General features: G+C 39.2%; 1 protein-coding gene across 3 annotated transcripts in view; it reads left to right on the top strand.

Moving 5' to 3' along the window:
* The window catches only part of tmtc3 (transmembrane O-mannosyltransferase targeting cadherins 3), a 29,618-nt gene extending 13,129 nt beyond the window's left edge, over window positions 1-16,489 (top strand). For all 3 annotated transcript variants that reach the window (XM_030731883.1, XM_030731882.1, XM_030731881.1), the window contains exons 7-14: window positions 5,030-5,282; window positions 8,379-8,527; window positions 8,785-8,905; window positions 9,056-9,167; window positions 11,167-11,270; window positions 12,179-12,348; window positions 12,561-12,787; window positions 14,227-16,489. In XM_030731883.1, coding sequence (XP_030587743.1) covers window positions 5,030-5,282; window positions 8,379-8,527; window positions 8,785-8,905; window positions 9,056-9,167; window positions 11,167-11,270; window positions 12,179-12,348; window positions 12,561-12,787; window positions 14,227-15,110 — 2,020 coding nt within the window. In that variant the 3' untranslated portion in view covers window positions 15,111-16,489. The remainder of the gene's footprint in view (window positions 1-5,029; window positions 5,283-8,378; window positions 8,528-8,784; window positions 8,906-9,055; window positions 9,168-11,166; window positions 11,271-12,178; window positions 12,349-12,560; window positions 12,788-14,226) is intronic.
* Window positions 16,490-23,692: the final 7,203 nt, after the last annotated feature.

The raw sequence follows: 23,692 nt of genomic DNA, 5'->3' as shown, positions 1-23,692 counted from the left end.
TATGATGATGGTCCCTGTCAATTTGCATTTAAAGCAAGGTAATTGTTAGAGAGGCAGTCACTAATCTGGGATAAACAGTCAACTAGGGCGTACAGCCTGTCCAGCTGGTGAGGCTTAAAAGACATTTACAGCTGAATGTCATCAGCATAAAAATGATAAGAAAGGTCATTAAAAGACTGATCCAACTGAAGGAAGACCGTAGAACTTAAATAAATAATAGAAAAGTGTTAGAGGATAACTTGCTTTCCCTAACAGAGAACGTCCTGTCAGATAGAAATAGAAAGTCTTTCTTCATTCAGAGCTGTCTGAAAACAAATTATGCATACATTATTGATGTAGTTGTACTGCAATTAATTTTCAAGTGTTGATTTTTTTTTAATGATATTAAATTGGTAATAATACTGGGTTACATGACTAGTCAGTACTCATGCAGTGTTTCCCATTCAGATTTTATCTTGGCAATCCACTTTGATATATTACCACAAACAGACTTTTCTTCTGTATTCTTCAGTTAAGTTTTATGTAGGTAGTGTTTGTCAATTGGTTTCTTTCCAGTTGTAGTGAAAATATTCTGCGTGTCAAACTATGAGTCGCCTTGTGAGGAAGTCCCTCACACTACATGTGTAATTGTGGCAAAGTGTGGTCCTGGTGAGCCTTATCATAGCAGAAACTAACACAAAGATGGTGCTTTGGTTGGTTTTTATATAGCTGTGTGTTCAAGATGGAAACTAGGGTTTGCAGCATAGAATATATCTGATTGATTTAAAAAATGTGTTTTAAAAACTGTATTTGTAGCAGAAACCACAGCATTACAGCTGCCAGTAGAACAGCTACACTGGCAATTACTGAAGACTTCAGTGCTGAACAAATTAGCAGGATGATATAGAGCAACAGGATGAAGATATAAAAGTTTTGTCTGTGCTCATGTTCAGTCTGGAAAACGGCAAACCTAAAGATACAAGCAAAGCATTCCAAGGACCTTTTTATAAGTGAAGGAGGAGAACAATCTTGGAGGCTGATACACTGGTGCCTTTATTACAAAGCAAGACACCCCTTATGTAGCTCATAATCTGGCTTGATTACACCTACAAACTGCAGCTAAGTGCTGCCATAGTGGTGGTTATCAATCTGGGAGGTCAACAACAAATGATAGTCCTTGACATATTAGAGGCAGAAAACTGCTGTGTAAATGTGTAGCTAAGTTAACAGGTACTACGTTTCCACCGCCAGTGGCATACCCTGCCTCTGGCCCTGTGACAGCTGGGATAGAATCCAGCCCCCATGCAACCCTGAAAAGGATAAGTGGCAGAAAAAGATTGTATGGATGGATCATTATCAGTTTCCCTGTTAGTAAGGCACGAGTACATTTGACTGTATCTAGTTCTGCATTCCATAAAGATGTCTTTCTTAGATTGATTTCTTTTAGAATTTGGCTTCCTTTTAGCCTTATTCTTTCAGTCATAGCCATCTTAGGCGCAAGTTAAAAAGAAAACATGAACATTTGAATAGGGATGCCATTCTCCAAGAAAACTGAGTGATTTAAAAGAGTTCATCTGTTATTTCAAATGCTGCCTGCCACAGAGATAGTTATGTGGTCCACCTGAAGTTGCCTAACACCAAATCCTGCTTTGTAGTGCAGCCCTTTGATGTAGCTGCATTTCACTTAAAGAAAACAGAATGAAGGCAGAGAGACCCTAAAATGTGGAAGGGCTGTTTTTGAAGGTTTGAAACAGTATCGCATGGGAGGATGATGGATTTTGCTGATATTTTTGCATCCAAGACGTGCCTTCTTTTTTCTAAGAAACAAGAAAATCATGTATTTGGTCTGAGATTGGGGTGGTGTGGTTGCTAGCACTGTGGCCTCACAGCAAGAAGGTTCTAGGTACAGACTTCCTGATTGGCTGGGACCTCTCTGTGTAGAGTTTGCATGTTCTCCCACAGTTCAAAGACTACTTGTTAGGTTAATTTGTGATTCTAAATCAACTGGATGAGATAAGAACGAATGGTTGTCTGTACCCCTTTGTTAGCCCTGTCATGGACTAGCAACCTGTTCAGGATGCATCTTCTCAGCCTCTTTTAACTTTTTTTTTTCCTCATAGACAGAAAGCTACAACATTTAAGCTACTTTTTGTCTTACACATAAAAACATTTAAAAACAAATTAATAATAAAGATAAATTGCTCAAAACCATTTTAGAGTGGGATAAATCATCCACTGCTGTATGAGATTCAGTGTTCTCTCTTCAGGAAATAAACTCTTGCTTTTGAAATGTTTTTAATCTCTCTCTAACCCACTGTGTTTGCACTTATGTGACAAGAGCAGCTGCCCATTTGTGCCACACAACTAGCTTTATAGCAAGTGGATGGCGTTATATTAATCAATTACATCATCCCCTGCCTGTCGGAGCCACTGGGCTTAAATAGAATAACTGACCTTCAGCATTTAACATCAGTGCTTTCTCTGCCTTGCCATCTGCATTTCATCTTCATCTTTCATGTAATTGCATTACATTGAACCAAACACTGAAAATACACTGCTCAAAAAAATAAAGGGAACACTCAAATAACACATCGTAGATCTGAATGAATGAAATATTCTCATTGAATACTTTGTTCTGTACAAAGTTGAATATGCTGACAACAAAATCACACAAAAATCATCAATGGAAATCAAATTTATTAACCAATGGAGGCCTGGATTTGGAGTCACACACAAAATTAAAGTGGAAAAACACACTACAGGCTGATCCAACTTTGATGTAATGTCCTTAAAACAAGTCAAAATGAGGCTCAGTATTGTGTGTGGCCTCCACGTGCCTGTATGACCTCCCTACAATGCCTGGGCATGCTCCTGATGAGGTGGCAGATGGTCTCTTGAAGGATCTCCTCCCAGACCTGGACTAAAGCATCCGCCAACTCCTGGACAGTCTGTGGTACAACATGACATTGGTGGATGGAGCGAGACATGATGTCCCAGATGTGCTCAATCGGATTCAGGTCTGGGGAACGGGCGGGCCAGTCCATAGCTTCAATACCTTCATCTTGCAGGAACTGTTGACACACTCCAGCCACATGAGGTCTAGCATTGTCCTGCATTAGGAGGAACCCAGGGCCAACCGCACCAGCATATGGTCTCACAAGGGGTCTGAGGATCTCATCTCAGTACCTAATGGCAGTCATACTACCTCTGGCGAGCACATGGAGGGCTGTGCGGCCCTCCAAAGAAATGACACCCCACACCATTACTGACATACTACCAAACCGGTCATGCTGAAGGATGTTGCAGGCAGCAGATCGCTCTCCATGACGTCTCCAGGCTCTGTCACGTCTGTCACGCCCTCAGTGTGAACCTGCTTTCATCTGTGAAGAGCACAGGGCGCCAGTGGCAAATTTGCCAATCCTGGTGTTCTCTGGAGTTATATTGTGTTGTTTAAGTGTTCCCTTTATTTTTTTGAGCAGGGTATGATGGTTTAGGCAAAAAGAAACTTTCAGTAAAAAATGATTTATGCCATTGTTTTGGGAGGTTGCCAATAATCTGGATGAACCCTGTGACCAGTTAGAACATGATGAAGCTCCCAAATATCAGTAATTCAACTAGATTTATTTATTTATTGAGTCTAAACTGTGTTGAAAGTGTCTACATATGTTTTAACCTAATGCTGTTTGACTGGAAAGATAAAATTCCTCTAGCTATAATCCTCAAGTGATCTTCTGCTTATGTAACATTTCTGTATTTGAGCCATAACAATAATCCACATCTAGATAACATGCCCATCTCTGATTGTCTGAAATTTCCCTGTAAAGCAAGTTTGGGCAATGTGTTTTACCAAACTACAAAGAGTTCATCACCAAAGAATGTAGAGTAAGTCATTACTAGCAGCAGCATAGGTGCACTTTGAGATCATCTTGTTCACTGTCTTGTTGGATCACAGAAGCCATAATGGCTCATATTAGTGTTTTGAACCCCACACACTCTTTGAAGTTGCAAAGTTACACCATTGAAGTTGTAAATGGGTGAACGAGAAAAAGATATTGCAAAGTTCTTTGTGGAACCATCAAGTGTGAATTATCTATGCAGAATTATGTTATTCTGCATAATGATGTCGAGACACAAAAACTCCTCACAATGCACGGAGGTATCCACCCAAAACCCAGCACCCTGGGGCTGAAAGAAGGAGGGTGAGGATTAGTGAGTGTCAGAGCCACAATCCAAGATGAAACATTAAAGCCGCATTTCCATTAGTACCAACTCAGCACGGCTCTACTTGACTCGGCGCAGTTTGAAGGTGTTTCCATTAGTACCAGGTACTTTTTAAGTACTCACTCAGCTGGGGTTCCAAGCGATCCGAGGCGATCTGAAAATGTGGCGCGGAAGAACAGCATGCCACTGATTGGCCAGGGAGTGTCGTCACTAGTTGAGTCATATGAGCGACTCCACCCGACAGCAAGAAACGCAAAGCACCGGTTGAATGCCCAGACCAACAGTTTCCAGCAGTAGTTTTGCAACATGAGAGCCATCTGAAACATGCACACAGCATACATATTATAACCCTATACTGCCGGACGATCGCCAGTGAAGCACCAGTTACCTACCCCTGATAACCGTAAACAGCTGGTTAACATGGCTGAATTCAAATGGTTTCTGAAAGCTGAGAAACTGCACTTCACAACCAACATAGGGTTATTACAGTAATTGTTGCTGTAAGTGTGCGAACGGCAGCACTTTTGAAGTACACTGAGGTGATTATGGCATGTTCGGCGATATAGGGTTAATACTTAACGATGATCTGACAGGCTCTAATTTGAGCCTTCCAATCACAGATAAAATAAAAGCACAATTCTATACAAAAATGTTTGGCTTTTAAACCAGCAAAGATTTTGGATGACCTGGCAGATTTTGATAAGAAGAGAACAGGGTTGTTTTGAGAACAGCAAAGATATGTCTTTTCAGACTTTTCAGAAAGTATAATGTTTTGTCATGTCAGTTTATACCCCTGTTTACCATCTCTCCCTATCCTGTGCTCTTGTAGATTTGATAACCCGGCAGCAGTCAGCACTACACCCACCAGACAACTGACTTTCAACTACCTACTTCCTGTGAATGCATGGCTCCTGCTGAATCCCTCAGAGCTCTGTTGTGACTGGACTATGGGCACAATCCCTCTGGTGGAGTCACTTCTAGACCTGCGTAACCTGGCTACTCTGGTGTTTTACATTTTTCTGGGTCATCTTGCTTATCATAGTCTGCGCTACAGACACAGTTCTGCCAAGACAGTCATCATGGTGAGAGAAAGTTTGAAATTACTCACAAGTACGCATACTTACATATTTATATAAATGTATTTATTTAAATAAAAAGGGAATTAAAACTGGTAATATGAGGTGGCTAAATTTACTGCTCTTTTATCAAAGTTTGTGTCCCAGTGGCAAGTGGGTCAAATATTGCATTAGGACTTTACATATGAGTGGGTAGTATTAGCAATTTATAGCCAACAACCTGTGTTGTTTGTTTTTGAATCAAATTTTCAAGGAAATCCAACACTTTCTCTTGTATTTTGATGAGAGTAAAGACAGGCTTCTTGCCAAGAAAATTTCACATGCCGGCACTATTGGACGACCAGGGGGATTGGGGGGGGGGGGCATGGATTTTTGGGTTTTTAAGTGGCCCGCGCAAGTCAGAGGTTCATGCCAATGCATGCAGGCTAGACACAGCCGCCGAATATGTGTGAGAAATATATGATTGAAGCCGTACCTGCTCAGACGTTGAGGTCCACGTCATGTGTTGAGGAACCAGGACATACTGATGATAACTGGGCTACTGGAACAAGGATACGACATAAATGGAACTGCTGGAATGCTATGTGAAGAGGATGTGGGAGCTATGGGCTCTTCGACACCCAACATCCAGACTGACACTGAAACAACTAGTAGCTGAGTGTTCCAACATCTGCAAGAAGCAACTGCTATCACAACTAGAGCTTGACAAGGTACAACACAAATGCTATGGCAGGGGATGCCAGGACGACATACACTTTGAGATTGAGTACCAAGCCCCAATAACAACTGGTACATTGAATGGCAGAGCACCCTCTGAAAATCTAATAGAAGATGCAAATGCAACACTACGGACAATCCTGGAATCCTTAGAGCTATACAAGATCAAAGTGCCTTTTTCAGGAGCTCAAAGTAAATGTGGAGAACAACACTAGAGGCTAACTTTAAGTAGCAGGTTTTTGAACACCACTCGTCATGACCACAGTTCATATGTATTCAGAAAGGTTGAGAGATCAGAAAACAAAGTATTACTAGTGAGACATAAGTTCAGCAAAATGCAGTTTCCATCTTGCTTGGGTTACATAGCAAGGTTCTTGGAAGTATTTGCACAACATTTACTGCCAACAATCATTATACCCAGCTCAAGCTACAACAGTGTTTCAACATAAAGCTACCTCTGTTATAGCTTAAGCACATAATCTCCATAAGCCATAATAAAAAAAAGTAAAGTGCATTGTTGGAAGTTTTGTTGGAGTTTTGTTTATGGTGCCCGTAAACAAGTGTTTTTTGTTTTGTTTTTTTCTTCTTCTTTTATAAAGACTCAGTAAATCTTTGTCTGTCTGCTTGTGGGAACATATTACGTACTTTTTCCTTTCTTTTTTTTTTATTTATTGTAATTGACCTGCTACATTTTCATTGTATACCCTTTATCCACCTCTGCAATGATATGGGTTCACAATACACCACACAGATTAAGATGCAAAGCTTCATTGAATGTAAACATTTTATATATAATGGAACTCCTTTCGTTTGTTTTTAATGCAAAATTCAATATGAGGGCACTGGCTTTAAATTAAAAAATCAGCTAAAGTGGTTCCTTATGTCTAACCATCATATCCACTGCTTCGGAAACATTCCAGATAGTGATACTTTATCCTACTTACTTGTACAAGGGATCAACATGCAAGCTGATACAAAAGTTCACCATTATTTTCTAGACACACATTTTGTTGCCATACTGTCTGTTACTTTTTTTCTTCACCTTTGGTCTTTGCATCATGGTTTTAATTAAGAGCTTAAAATTAAGAGCTGCATTACATTGTTGGAGTAAATTAGAGAGAAACTGGAGAGAAAATGAGCAGTGAAACTTAAGTTCTTGCTTGAGCTTTGAAGGGATGAATGGGTGGTGAAAGTTTATAGAGGTACACAGAAACAAATTAGCATCTGTTGTGCAATAGGTTCATGACTCTCATGCTTAAAGGTCAGTAAACTTGCTCACAATATTGCTCTAAGCTTCAGTTTTAGAAAGGGGAACACAAATCAGCACAAAATAAATTGAGTTATGACCTTTGCAGTGTTTACACTGGATTGGTAAGAGCCTTTTGGAATATGTTGCATAACAATATCACAACACATCAACATACTGCATCATTGCAAGGCTGCTAGCTGTCTAACATGGAGCATGAGATGTTATTAAATACTTTTAGATAACCACTGTCCTCTGAGGAGCCCTATTCTCAAATGACTTTTTCCAGTTGTGGTGTCTACTGACTGTGCACAAAGGTTGCCCATGAAAAATTAAACTGCTCGTTGTTTCTTTGATTAGCAGGAACAGCTGTGGCTGGTAACATTTTTTTTCACTGATGACACTGTTTTATTTATTTTTTTGTCTGCATCAGGGCAGAATTTGGTTAAGTTTTTATCAATTCAGTAGTTTCGCAAATGTGCAAGCTATAATCAAAAAATTTTGCAGGTGGCAGAGGTCAAAGATGGGTGAGAACCTACTGGCATCATGGCTGGTGTGACATCATGCCAAGATTGTTTTTCTGCCAATCATCTGTCTCATTCTTACATCACCATGTAGCTAGCATCTAGACACTGCTTCTATTATCTGATCAGTGGTGTGAAACCTGAGGATAATGTGCTTATAATGATAAAGTGTTTATTCTCATACAAAAGCAACAAAACTTAGTTTTGTTTTTTTCTGCTGTCACCAATCATCATTTCTAATTACAAATTTTAACCTGCCCACCTATAAGTGAATGAGATTTAAGCATCAGAGGAGCATCAACATTTAGCACATGCCAAAAATCACTGAGGTTTGGTTGTTTTTTGTTTGTTTTTATTTGTTTTTGAAGATTTTGCTAGGTATATTTTCTTGCTCAAGCCGGATATGAATCTTTTGACATCAAGAAGCTTGAACATATTTTACCAATATGCCATTAATCTTCAGCATGTGCGAGGGGAAGCAGAATTAACTGCTAGCATCAGCTTTTAAAAAAAATTTTTATACTTATTGCGTGTTTATTACTCATTTTATTGAAGACCTGTGAGCATTCCTCATGTGAACTGACATTATTATTATTTTTCTTTTGTCTCCTCCAGGCCCTGTCTTTGATTGTTCTGCCTTTTATTCCAGCATCCAATCTCTTCTTCCCTGTGGGATTTGTTGTGGCAGAGAGGGTACTTTATGTTCCCAGTATGGGTTTCTGTGTTCTTGTTGCACATGGATTCAAGATGGTCTCACATAAAGGGTAAGTTCTTAAGTATTTGTGCCTCAGAAGTGTGAACAACAGAAAACACTTTCTCATACCTGGAACCCCCCCCTTCCCCAAGAGGACATTACTACTCCAAACATATGAGTTAGCCTAGTTGTTAGTGGCTTTGATTTTACCCTTTTTTTAATATTGGTGCAGGGATTCAGGTTCCGAACTATTATATGTGAAGAGTTTGAAGTGATTTGGTTTGTTGTATTAAGCAGATAAATATCAATTTAAATGTTCCTTTGTAGACAATTGAAGAAAATTTCCTGGTTGATGATTGGAGTGCTGTTAACGACACATGCAGTCAAAACATTCCACAGAAATTGGGACTGGGAGTCAGAATATACTCTCTTCACCTCTGCGCTGAAGGTATGATGGAAACATTTCCAATGTCTGTAAACACCTTGTGCTAAAATTATGATTAAACCGTCTTAACAGATCTTTTCTAAATGATTAATCAGACACTTACAAAACTGAACAAGCTTATTGTCATTTCTCCTTAATTGTCTCCCACTTCAGGTCAACAAAAACAATGCCAAGTTGTGGAATAATGTTGGCCATGCTTTAGAGAACCAGAACAATTATGCAAAGGCCCTACGGTATTTTCTTCAGGCCACTCGAGTCCAACCAGGTGAGACATTTTAATTCCATTAATAAATCATTGAAAATGGGAGGATGGTGTCATGCAAGTGACGAGAAATCCAGCAGCAGTTGTCAAATTGTTTCTTAAGATTAAAGGTACTGAACGGTGCACTTTTAAAAATATTTATCTTTGTGTTCAGAGAAGCTAGCTCTCTTGTTCTACCTGTTCCAACAGGTATGCAGAGACAGAAACACTGTCCAGTACAGGGTATCTGCTTCAAAACACTAATTTGGTGAATGTTCTTACAGTTATGGCTGGGGGTGAGGAGTCAAGCTGGCTGATTATTTTCCCCTTCCACCATGAAAAGAAAGTTAACAAGAGCACCAAGCACCTTGTTCATATACAGCAAACGTACAGCTTACATTGTTCAGCTGATACAGTATGTCTACTGTTTATGATGGACTAAATCATCCATCAGTCTATGTGAGTCTGTTTGCTTTAAGGCCCATAATAGACCCCAGGCCTATTTACTTTTCTGCCAGAAACCATGTTTGGAGTCTGTACGTGTAAAGTTTCACTGGTGGTTGGATACAACCATGAGGAGGTAATTCTAGCTTGAGTGTCGGAGGTTCTCATTCTGCTTCCCATAACATTGTTCATGTTTTAATTTGTGGGGATATTAAGCAACTACATTTCAGTGTGCTTTTTGGTTATGTCTTCTGACAGGGTATGGTTTTATCTAATGTGGTTTTTGTGTTTGTCATGATGATTTATATATTTATATAAATATATTTTAAGAATTCATGGAGCAACTATTGTACAATTACACTTGGAGATTACAGTTACACAAGAAATATGACTTTTTTTCTTCTTCATATTCAAATAGCAATTTAAGGAAGTTATAAGTTCATTATTCATTATTGCTTTGTCAGTTTTAAACACTGTAACAGTGTCATCTGTTAAGCCAGTACTGCTACTTCAGATTGCATTGATGATGTATCATAAACTGTTTGAGTTACTGCTTCGACCCACTTTCATTTAATAGGAACTCTTCAGGATGTTGTCTAGTGTTCAAATGGCTTCTGTTGATGCATTTGCCTGTTTTCCTATAGTCCACAGTGGAACTAAAACAAAATGAATGGAAAATTGTAATGTGTAATTAAAAAATGAGATCTGACATTATGAGAAAAAGCCAAAGAACAAACACAAAATCACTGAGAAATTAAATATAGGCTGCACAAAATGGGCGGCAAATTCACATGCAACGGGGTGTTTTGTGTAATGAGGTTAACTGAATGAGTTAATTCTACAGCAGTCTTTGAAGTAATGAAAAGGGTGACTGTTGTAGGATTAAATGCGTATATAGTAACACTTACTCATGTCTAAAAATATGACCCAAAAATTCCCCTGGATTTCAATTGCAAGCCCAAGAAGCTTTTTTTTTTTTAAACTTTACTTGACACGTAGTTAATAGGCAGCCAGTTGTTATGAGTCCATTCATTATACTCCAAGATCTCATGACTGCACTCAACGCAGAACTTCAGTGTACTCTTACTACAAAAGTGTGCAGTTTCAACATCTTGGGCCTTTCCCTGTTTGCTTTGTTTTTTTAAGTTTATGCTTCATGCCTTTACTTTTGAGGAAGTCTACCATAAACTGAGACATCAACAGTTTTACCGGTTCATCACCCACGAGTGTTTCCCCAAGATTAACAATGTAAACACATTTACCCAGTGAGGATTTCCTGCTATGCTAATCAGCAAACATCAGTCCTGCTTCTCCAAACTGACCTCTTTAAAAGCTTCACTTTTCTTATTTGTTCCCAGAAGGATTGAGTTTGCTTCTAAGCTCCTCAAAATAATAATGCATGTTTTCTCTTTATACCATTGTTGTTGTAATCATCATTTATACTTTGATCTATTTATACTTATTGGTATTTTATGTTGCCTTGTTTAGTAAATGTGGTAAAACACACTGTATCAGTCAGACGGGAAAGATTTTTTTGTTGTTGTTGTTCTTTCTCATTCTTTGCACATTGTTGCTGCAGATGATATTGGTGCTCACATGAATGTTGGCAGAACCTACAAGAACTTGAACAAGTCCAAAGAGGCAGAAGACGCTTACTTGGTTGCGAAGTCCCTCATGCCACAGGTATTTTATCATATATTTTGTTTTTATTATCTGCTTCCTTTTATGCACTCATTCTAGTGAGGCTTGTTGTAGGCACCCCTTACCACCTGATGGTGGCAGATTGTGCAGCATACAGCAACAAGACTCATTCAATCAGATCATGGGAGTATTAAATCATTTATGAATTTCTGTTCTTTTGCTTGTTTTATTACCAACTGTTGGTTTCTCCAGAGTCTCATCTCTTATTGTCCATCTGCAGCTTGCTCTTTTGATTTGATTTGGATTTCTTTCTTCTTTTCTTTGCTTTTCTTTTTTTCTATATATATTTTTTGTGCATTTGCCTTCAAGTTGAAAAACTGTAGTTCAACAAGAATATATCACACTCCCTGTGGGATCATTTTTTCCTGGTTTACTGCACCTGATTAAGTTGAGAGATAACTAGTTAATCATACCCTAACAATATAATTTGTATTTATATTTATTTTATTTACATCCCATCACTTTCTTGGGAACAGTGATGCCATAAATACTGTATGTATGCAGAGTTTTTCTTGGCCTAAGCGAGATTGGTCAACCTTCATCTGTCACCGTACCTGACAGAAACATGTATTATCTTTATCACAATTAAGAAAACTGGTTAAAAAATAATAATTATCTTGGGGACTTGGTCTGGGCAGAACCTTGTTGGTGCAGCACCAAAATGTCTTCTGTTCAGGAAAAATCCTGCTAGGTAAAAGCAATCAAGGTACATGATTACCCATGATTAGGTAAACACTGAGCCAAACTGGAGGGACCAGAAATCTTGTGACTATCAAAACTTTGTAATGCTATGATAAGGAAGAATTCCTTCCACTCCCCTCTAATTCTCTTCATTATTTGATGTTACACAAGCAGTGATACTAATGAAATGTTTGTTGGCCACTCATTAGGTTATTCCTGGTAAGAAGTATGCGACACGTGTTGCCCCTAACCATCTCAATGTTTACATAAACCTGGCAAATCTGATCCGGGCCAACGACTCGCGGCTTGAGGAGGCCGATCAGCTCTACCGACAAGCAATAAGCATGAGACCAGACTTCAAACAAGCTTACATCAGCAGGCAAGTTTTGTTTTTGCTTTGTTTTTAATCTGTCAGTCTTTCTAAAATTTAAAATCCAACATATATATTCTTGACTTTAAATTTATTATTGTCAAACATTTGTGCTTTCTCATTTATAATTAAGGTTTGCAGTAAGCATTAGTGTTTGTATGTCATGATTTTAGTTTTCACCTCCAACAAAGAATGATTGATGTTTTTTTCCCTCCCCCCAGGGGGGAACTGCTTCTAAAGATGAACAAGCTCACAGAAGCCCGGGATGCCTATCTCCGAGCCTTAGAGCTTGATCGCACCAATGCTGACCTGTGGTATAACCTGGCCATCGTCAACATCGAAATGAAAGACCCGTCTGAAGCCCTGAAGAACTTCAACCATGCCCTGGAGCTCAACCCACGCCACAAGCTGGCGCTCTTCAACTCAGCACTTCTCATGCAGGAGTCTGGTGAGTACAGTTAAAGTCTAATCCAGTGTTCAGTTGGAGTAAAACCAGAACTCTTGCTCATAATGGAAAGCCCTACTTGTCACTTGCTAAAAAAAATAACCTTGATTACCTTTAGGGTGTAACCAGCTACAAGAACTTGCCCTTATTTTGAAAGTGCAGTAACTCTGTGTTCATAGCCAAGTTTCTGTCAGTTCATCCTTCATCAACAAAAACATTTGTTAGCTTCTCCACCCAATACAGTTTGCTTTAGTAAAACATACCAGACTACTGCCAAAACATTCCTGCTGCAGGTTAATCCAAGTACGTCGTGTATTGTAAGGGGCTAAAAACATAAAGTACAGCACTTTTATTTAATGCCACAAAGGATGATTCAAACAACATTAGCAAGAAGTGAATATTTAGGCTAGCGTCAGACTTTTTGCAGCACCTTCACCTCAGCATTCTTTAAAATTCTCTCTTAAGTTTTGGATAGGCCTTAATAAATGACAATCAATTAAAAACCTCATTATTTATTATGTTATTATGTTATTATGTATTATGTGTGACAAATGTGCAAAAACCTAAAGAAATCAAGAATGAGGCAAATATATTTTAGCAGCACTTTATAAAATCAGTAATTGTTTAACAGTTCTGAGACCAAGAACAAATTTGTGATGCAAATTTCCAGTCTTCATGTCACAGTTCCCACCTCAAGTGTTGCAATAGACAAATGAATTCAATAAAGGTTAGCTTAACAGTGTGCTGTAGCACAATAGACTGTCCTAACAGCAAGTACAATTTCTTGTAAGTTCTATGTCTGAATATTTTTGGAAGAACCAGACGTTTTCCTCCCTGCACACAATCGATTCTGTTCTTCCCGTACTTGTTTCTTTGATTTTCTGTGTTCATTCGTCTCGGTAATTGTCTCTAATGACCCGAGGTAATTTGCTTGGTAAATTGATGTCTCAAGTGAAAGCAGCGCTGGGTTTTTAAATAAGCTGAAAGGCCATGCACATGTAGACTCCAACAAACCTCCGTCCCTAGGTATTTGAATTGCATTGACCTTGGATTTTTGACCGTGGTGGGGGGGGGTATCAGGAGGCTGTAGATTAAAAACACTGGGATAAATAGCTGGTGGTGCTGATTGTACACTCTGTGCCATTTAGTGATTGTGGGAAAAAGACTAAAAAAAAAAGACAAAACCTAAAACTTTGAAAACAGATTGCAGAAAACCTGATGGCAAAATAAAACATTTCTTTCATGTACTCAGTGTATTTGCAAAGTTTCTTTCCAGTGTACTTTGTCATAATGTAGCTTTTATTGTTTTAAACTGTCAGCTAAGAATGAAAACCTTGCACAATGCACATAAACTAGGTGCATGAAATGAAACTGATGTGGTTTAATATCAACATTTGATTACCCAAAGTCACGCTATGCTGTGTGTCTGCTTCCTGTGACAGGCGAGCCGAAGTTCTGGCCTGAAGCTAATCGTCGTTTCCTCATCTATGTGGAGGAGGAGCCCGATGATGCCAATGGCTATTTCAACCTTGGCATGTTGGCCATGGATGCCAATGAAAATGCAGCAGCTGAACGGTGGATGCGCAAAGCTATTGGTCTGCAGGCTGGCTTCCGCAGTGCCCTGTTTAACCTAGCATTGCTCTACTCTCAATCAAAACGTGAAGTGGATGCACTGCCTGTGTTGGATGAGTTGTTGCGCCACCACCCAGAGCACATCAAGGGCCTTATCCTTAAGGGTGACATCCTCATGAATCACAAGAAGGACACCCAGGGTGCCAAGGCCTGTTTTGAGCGCATTTTAGGTATGGACCCTACCAATGTCCAAGGAAAGCACAACTTGTGCGTGGTCTATTTTGAGGAGCGTGACCTGCCACGAGCCGAACGATGCCTGGAGGAAACACTGGCCCTGGCACCAAACGAGGAGTATGTGCGTCGCCACTTGAGTATTGTACGTAGCAAGATGGCTGCCATGAGCGCAGCAGGCCAACCACTGTCTTCAGCTACCACTGAGGGAGCAACCACATCATCCAAGGAGGAAGTGCCACAGAGAGCTAAGGAGGGCACGGAAGAGGTTGTTGAGGGTGGAGAGGAAGGGAGGGGTGCTAATGCTGTTGGAAGGGAGGCTGGGGATGAGAAGAATGAACGGAAATCCTCTACAGAAAGTGTCAGAGGTGTGGGTGTGGACCAATCAAAATCTTTAGATAGTAGCCAGTCGGACAAGCAGACTAAGGTTAAGTCCACCAAAGACATTAAAGATATAGAGAAAAAAAGAGAAGCTGCCTTGAAAAGACTAGAGGAGATTGAGCGCATATTGAGTGGTGATTGACATTGCTGTAATTTATAGCTGGACTACTTTTGTAGAGCTGTATAAGACTGTATTTTCCCCCTTTGGAAATATGTATCCATAATCACTTGCCAATTAATTTTTTTGATTTATTCACATTTGCAGGCCACTCACTATTGTCTGCTGGTTTAACACTAATCATGGAAAGAAGGAAAATCTTGATCTGCACATGAAATTTTGCAACATTAGCAGTAACATGAAGCACAAAGCAAACGTGGGAGGATGTTTTTAAAGCTTATGCAGATGCCGCTGTGTGTGCGTGTGTGTGTGTGTGGATGTGTGTGTATGTGATCTGTCTGAATGAGATTTCACATATCATAGATCTGCAGTAGTTTGTTTTTGTTTTTCTATGTCTAGTTATTGTTTATCACTGGATTTTATTTTCTCACCAAGATGTGACTCACTCTGTGCTATTGTTTTTAAAAACAGAATGATTGTATCATGAACAATTAAAGGAAATGACATGTTCCCCAGATTTCCTCAGGGCAGGATTATATCTGCAGAGATTGCCCCTTAAAATAAACCACACAGAGAGCAAAGTAACTCTCCATATTACACCGACACCAGGCTTATGTGTATTCTATTACAGCGTTGGCTAATCTCTATTGATCTCACTCAGCACTTCCTGCCACTACAGCATCAGCCAGTACTCCGAGCAGTCTTTACCTCAAAATTTCATTGTGAGCCCATCTAAAGACAATTTGTGTTATTCCTTTTGTCACATTACCCATCCCTCCCCCTCACATTTCTACAACTGGCTCCCATGCTTCAGACACCGCGGCCCCATTAGAGATGTTTTGCATGTTTTTCCTCTGCCTTTCTCAGTAAACCTCCATAGAAGTTTACTGAGAAAGTGATTTTTTTTTTTACCGTACATTTTTTAAATTTTCACACATAAGAGAACTGATTACTGTAGCTTAGGAGTATTGTAGTGGTACTACCAGGTCTTGCTATGCATTGTGACCCTAAAAGTTTATGTACATACATTTACAGGTTATCATATCCAGTGTTATTTATTACTTTTATATGCACTGCAAATACTGTAGTTGTTTTTGTTCACCAGTGGTGATATTCTTTCATTTCAAGGTGAATTATTTAGTCCGTTAAAAAAATTCCAGTATGTGTATTGTCACGTTTGGGGGGGGGGAGTCTTGGATTTCAGTAGATTCCATGTCAGTGTTAAACATGTACAAAATTATCAACTGTCGACCCTAAGAAGCAAAGTTTTGAACAAGGATGCACCCGCTTTGCCACTTTTCCTGTTTCACCGCATTTTGAGTATTTCTTTTTCTTTTAAATGCAATAACTATTGGTGGTGGGGGGGTGTAGGTTATTAAATAAAGTGAGCTGACAACTCGGCATTTTTCGGCTTCTATGTCTGTTACTTACATGAACAGTAAATGTGATGTTTGCATTGATGGTTCTTGTTGGTTTGCTGCAGAAGGCTTCTTTGTCTAAAAGATGAAGTTAGTCCTGGAAGTGCCTTAAACCTGCATTTCTTCTCTATTGCTAATGTATTTGGACCATGACCCCTGCCTTTTTTCACACCGCCTTCACTTTCTGATCACTCTGACACTGCACGTTTTAGTTAGCAGCTCCATTATGATTATGATATCACAGACACGCACACTCATCAGTGATCATGCACCTGTATCCATCCGTCTGACACACAAAAGCATCACACCACCAGTTAGAAATGAGATTTAATTCATCACTACTTAATAAGATTTCATTAACTATTTCAAAAAGGAGTGGGCAACATACTTAGAAAATAATGACCTGCCAGGAATATCGTCATGTGTTCTTTGGGAAGCAGGAAAGGCAGTCATCCAGGCCAAAACAATGTCTTATTGCTCACATAAGAAAAACAAAGAAGAAGAAATACTTGTATTAGAACAAAAAGTTAAATATTTTGAAGCTGCCTCACCACAAGAATGTATAATTAGCAACCAGAAAAAACAAAAACTAGAATTAAATAATTGATAAGAAGACACAGTTTCTGGGACAGAGGCTGCACTTGGAAAACTTTGAACATGGTAATAAACCTGGAAAATTCCTCACTAACCAGTCAAAACTAAATAAAGAAAAAACAACTAGTAGTACTACTTATTCTATTAGACTTGACTGGGAACATTTCTCATGATCCATAACAAACACTTTTATGAAGCTTCATACTCATCACAGAATTAAAGAAATTCTTAACAGTATGAAACTATCAAAACTAAATGATGAACAGGTCGTGGCTCTGGATTCTGAATATCTGAATTCCATGAAGCCCTACAGAATCTTCCAAATAAAGCCCCAGGTCGAGATGATTTTCCAGCAGAGTTTCATAATGAATTTTGGCCTATGCTGGCACCCACTTTTTTTCAGAATGATCACACATTATCTCCAAACTTGAACTGTGCCAACATTAGCCTACCTTTTAAACCAGGCAAAGACCCTACACTCCCATCCAACTACCGTCTGATCTCATAAATGTAGACCTTAAAATAATTTGATCCTCACTGGTCATTGCTGCCCACTCAGGAGGCGGGGGAGTCTCTGCTGGGTGTCAGGCGGTTCTCAGGCACCTGGGACCCTGGTGCATGGCACTCATCTTGTGCTGGGATGACTGGCTTCTGGCAGGGTCTGCCCGTTGTCTCTGATTCTGTGGGGCTCTTGCCCTTTGGCCGTGGACCCCCAGCTGGGACCTCCCTCCTCCTTATTCGAGGTTGGGCACGCGGTTATCATCAGGATGTGTGGTCTCAGGTCTTCAGTGCTTTTGGGAGGCCTGCGGGCCACCTGGGTTTCTTGGGTCTTTGTCTGTCTGTCTCAGGCTCCAGGGGCCGTTGTTGTGGCTTCTCAGTCTGTGACACCACACTAGATGCATTGGACCTTACATTATCCCAAATTTATATTTAATGTACAAAATGTATCATTATTTGTTAATGAATGTCCTCTTCATGTTGTGCTACATCACAGTGGATGTCAGAACAGGGACATGTTCTAAAATCAGATCACACACGCACTGACCTGGTCATCCATGCATGGTGGTGATGATCAATAATGGGACAAAGGGAGAATAACAGAGCTATCAAATAGAATACAAGCCTGTATAATGAGTTAAAAAAAAAAAAAAAAGCAAACAAACCAACAAACAAAACTTTTGTGCAGTGTGGGAATGAAGCACCACAGGACAACAAAGAAAGCATGGATTTTTCAACACTTTGAACTGTGCCAGAGCCAGATCTGTCAGCTTGAGTGGAACTGTCAAGATGCCAGTCAAAATGTGCCTTTCATGCAGTGTGATGTACTAGCCCCAAAGCTTTGTGCTGTCAAATGTACCGGCTGGGTGTTCTGAGTTTGTCTCATTAAAACATGATATGTGAAATGCTGCATTCATGAGATTTTGAGCAGGCTCTCTCATATAAACATTTATTTACAAGCATAAAAAGTGACTGTGAAGTCCTATGCATTCTGGTTTTCCTTATGCCATAGAAATAGACTGTCAGCCTTTGCTGCTAAGAGAAATGTCACATTTGAAGAAGAGACTGATGGTAACTAAAACTCAAATAACCCTGCTTTGCTATAAAACTGTGGAATTTCCCTGGTAAATGGTACATTTGGGCAAAATTAAAAGAAACTTACATATGAGTTAAAAAATGAGTCTTTTTCAGAGAACATTTGCTATATTGATAGATTGTCCTCCACATATCTTTCTGTTTTTCTACGTTGCAATTTCTTGTCAAGTTAACATTTAGCTGAAAAATTTTCCTCTCCTTTAGTAGAATTAAGTGTAGTCAGACAACAAAAGGAGAAGTCATGGTATCCTTGATTATAACTATGTATAATGTAAGTAGGAAGGTATCTAACTGAAGGCTAATTCAATAAAGAGAGATCATTGAGAAGAGTTGAACCTTATGATTTATTGATATACATAATTCCATCAAGCTATTTCGTGATTAGACTCCGATGGCCCATCAAAGCAGAACGGAATCCCAGCGATGACAGGAGTTAGGGTAGAACCACCAACCCCACCCCACCCCCCGGAGTCTAGACGCTGGTGGTGGCGAAGATAAAGATGGGGGATTGGATGGCACGCTGAGTGACTTGGGTGAGGTGGAGATGGGGAGGAGGTGGGTTGCACAAATGAGTCTGCAAAGAAGAATGACAGGTAGGCACTGAAGGCTCTGCCGCCCATTCTACTCTTAAGTATCCTAGGAACCACAAGCCAGCAATCTGAGAGCGAAGTGCTCTGTTGGGGTACTATAAGGTCTTTAAGATAAAATGATTATTCAAGACCTTGTATGTGAGGAGAAGGATTTTAAATTCTATTCTAGATTTAACAGGGAGCCAATGAAGAGAAGCCAATATGGGAGAAATAAGCTCTCTCTTTCTAGTCCCTGTCAGTACTCTAGCTGCAGCATTTTGGATCAGCTGAAGGCTTTTCAAAAAGCTTTTAGGACAGCCTGATAATAATGAATTACAATAGTCAAGCCTAGAAGTAATAAATGCATGAATTAGCTTTTCAGCATCACTCTGAAAAAGGATGTTTCTAATTTTAGAAATATTGCACAAATGCAAAAAAAGTGGTCCTACATATTTATTTAATATGTGCATTGAAGGACATATCCTGGTCAAAAATGGCTCCAAGATTTCTCACAGTGTTACTGTAGGCCAAAGTAATGCCATCCAGAGTAAGTATCTAGTTTGACACCATGTTTTCCAAGATTTGTGGGGCCGAGTACAAGAATACCTATAGCATGCTCTAATCTCTGTAATAAAATGTTACGGTCAACAGTATCAAAGCTGCACTGAGGTCCAACAGGACAAGTACAGAGATGAGTCCACTGTCAGAGGCTGTAAGAAGATCATTTGTAACCTTCACTAATGCTGTTTCTGTACTGTGATGAATTCTGAAACCTGACTGAAACTCTTCAAATAAACCGTTCCTCTGCAGATGATCAGTTAGCTGTTTTACAAAAAATCTTTCAAGAGTCTTTGAGAGAAAAGGAAGGTTGGAGATTGGCCTATAATTAGCTAAGACAGCTGGGTCAGTGATGGCTTTTTAAGTAGCCATTTAATTACAGCCACCTTGAAGGCCTGTGGTACATAGCCAACTAATAAAGACAGATTGATCACTTTTAGGATTGAAGCATTGATAATTGGAAAGAGTTCTTTGAACAGTCTAGTAGGAATGGGATCTAATAAACATGTTGCTGGTTTGGAGGAAGTAACTATTGAAGTTAACTAAGATCAACTGGAGCGAAAGAGTCTAAACAAATACCAGCAGTGCTGAAAGCAGCCGAACATGAAGATAAATCTTTGAGATGGTTATGAATAATTTTTCTCTAATGTCTAAAATTTTATTTGTAAAGAAATTCATGAAGTCACTACTAGATAAAGTGAAAGGAATACTCGGCTCTACAGAGCTCTGACTCTTTGTCAGCCTGGCTACAGTGCTGAAAAGAAACCTGGGGTTGTTATTATTTTCTTCAATTAATGATGAATAGTAAGATGTCCTAGCTTTACGGAGGGCTTTTTTATAGAGCAACAAACTCTTTTTCCAGGCTGAATGAGCATCTTCTAATTTAGTGAGACGCCATTCCTTCTCCAGCTTACGGGTTATCTAACTAGCAGGCAAATACCGAGGAACCGAGGAAAGCAGACAGACAAGTGAATACAGATCTTACTTTTTGAACTGACGCATAAGCGTCATAAAATGAGTGACACTATCTTTTCAAGTCAGTCAGGCTCTTTCAAATAGCAGGTGACTATTTGAAACCCGATTAAAGTATGTAGCTATCACATATATCATCTTTATGTTGGCTAAGAGCCAAAGATGCATTCTACATATTTTTTTAAATATCATCCAACCTTAATGACATTAAAATAACAAATCATTAACAAAGTAAACCATTATTTACTTAAAAGAAATTCTGTTTGTACAATCAACCAAATATCGATCCATAACTACAGTGAATCAAACACTGATTAAAAAAGCAATGAAACTGTCAGTGGTATATGTATTAGCTGCTCCGCTGACAGCCAGTCACAATTTCAATTGATCAAAACAAAGTGCATTTATAGCGACCTGTGAATGAACCTGCCACTAGCAAATGAGACATGTCAGTCAGTCATACTGATACGATTATTTTCAAAATTACAACTAGAGGGAGTGAATTATAGTCATTGCTTGTAAAAATTATCGATGCAGTATTTTCGAAAAGTTTGGGCCTCAGTGGCAAGAAAACTGAATAAGAACTTCTCAGTTATTCTTTGCAGACACAAAAATATGGCACTGTATTATTTTACTGTCTTTATTTTCAAAACTCAGTGTTATTGGTCAGTGTACATGATCATGTATTTTATTAAGCAGACAGCAACAAAATGCACAAGCGAGTACAGTGTGTCAGACAGGCCCGTACTAAGTGACTCAGAGTAAACATTCATTTTATCTCAGCAGTTAAGAAGTGCTTCCCCACAGCTCTGTCATGACTCCCATTGTTGCCATCACTCAACACGTAGAATATCTTGCCAAGGCTTTCAACTCATTTTCATCTTCAGTGGAATGTATTACTTTAATAAGCAGGTGAATCCAGGAAACAAATGCCTGCTCTACAAAAAGAGTTTTCTACTCGTTGAAGAAATCACGTCCAGGTTCTTTGTTTTTATTGATATACTGGAAGCTTAAAAGCTGAATTATTATTTATCCGAACCCAGCATTGTACCTCTGACAGTTTTTTATTATTATTATTATTTATTGTTGCTGGCCAAGACCTGGGAAACAGGAGTATAAAACATCTGACCTTAATGATGCTGGACTAAATCCTCAGACTGATGAATCCTGGACAGAAATGCAATGTTTCACTCCCTTTCTCTGAGTAATAGCTTTCTTGCCCTGGGTCAAGTACTCAACACATCCATGATTAGTTGAATTTGCAGTGTGCTGCTCTGAAATATTATTGTGTGAATAGATTTTCTTAATAGATCTTATCTACAGGTGGTTGTTGTGTGATTAAGTGTGTTCCTGCCAAAAGGCAAGCCTTGAGCTACTGAGTAAACCTGAAAAAATGCTGACATGTTTTCAAAGTCACTGACTAAACAAGACTTGAATACCAGAGCTGTATGTTATCCATTCAAATGCAAATTTAGTAACTTAGACAAATAAAAAAAAAAACAGAAGAATTTCAGAAGACAGAAGAATTTGAAGGCTGACAGGCAGCTTTCATATGATATCTCGACTGCTACACATTTATGCCTCTTCCTACAGATTGTTACATTCTAAAACAAAAAATAAAATAAAAAGTAATCACATAATTTAGCCTTTTTTTGGTTTGAACTCCAAATGATTCTGGCATAGACTTTCTGCTTATTAGTGCTTATGGTCTATGTAGATCATTCATTTGAGAACCTTTATAGCTATATACTTTTAAACTCATATAGCTTTGCATTGAGTGATTCTGAACCGTATATACATTCATAATGGACTTCCAAGCATTTTTTCTTTCTTTTTTTCTTGTTTGTTTTTTTGTTTTTTTTTTAATAGAAGAAGAACATTATATTATATTCTCCCGGTACCCCGGTGTCCTCGCACAGTCCAAAGACAGGCAATTAGTGGGGTTAGGTTAATTGGTCACTCTAAATTGCCCATAGGTGTGAATGTGAGTGTGAATGGTTGTCTGTCTCTCTTTGTGTTAACCCTGCGACAGGCTGGCAACCTGTACAGGGTGTACCCTGTCTCGTGCCCTATGACAGCTGGGATAGGCTCCAGCCCCCTGTGACCCTGAAAAGGATAAGTGAAAGAGAATGGATGGATGGATGGATGGATGGATATAGAGTTTCCATCCATCTATCCATTCTTCTTCTGCTGATCCAGGGCCTGGTTGCAGGGGCAGCAGCCTAAGCAGAGAACCCCAGACCTCCCTTTCCCCAGCTACCTCCACCAGCTCATCCAGGGGGACCCCAAGGCGTTCTCAGACCAGCTGAGAGATATAATTTCTCCAGCGTGTCCTGGGTCTATACCGGGGGCTCCTCTTGGTAGGACGTGCCCGGAACACCTCACCAAGGAGGCGCCAAAGAGGCATCCTAATCAGATGCCCAAACCACATCAACTGACTGATGAACTGATGAAAATCTCATTTTCAAACCAAGACTCAAATCACAATCTCCAAATAAAAACAACAGTGTAAACACCATTTTAATGTTTACAAAGAAATAAAAACAGTTTAACAGACTTAGATAGATAGATAGATAGATAGATAGATAGATAGATAGATAGATAGATAGATAGATAGATAGATAGATAGATGGATGGATGGATGGATGGATGGATGGATGGATGGATGGATGGATGGATAGATAGATAGATAGATAGATAGATAGATAGATAGATAGATAGATAGATAGATAGATAGATAGATAGATAGATAGATAGATAGATTGATAGATTGATTGATTGATTGATTGATTGATTGATTGATTGATTGATTGCGTCCACTCCAGTTAGTGGACGCAAAGCAGTCCCGGAGTCTCCACTGCTTCAGGTTTTCTTTAGATGCAAGGTTCATACTGCTCACATT

This window comes from Archocentrus centrarchus, chromosome 6 (assembly GCF_007364275.1).
Source record: "Archocentrus centrarchus isolate MPI-CPG fArcCen1 chromosome 6, fArcCen1, whole genome shotgun sequence".
NCBI lineage: Eukaryota > Metazoa > Chordata > Actinopteri > Cichliformes > Cichlidae > Archocentrus > Archocentrus centrarchus.
The sequence above is the reverse complement of the archived record's forward strand: the minus strand, read 5'-3'. Positions and strand labels throughout refer to the sequence as shown.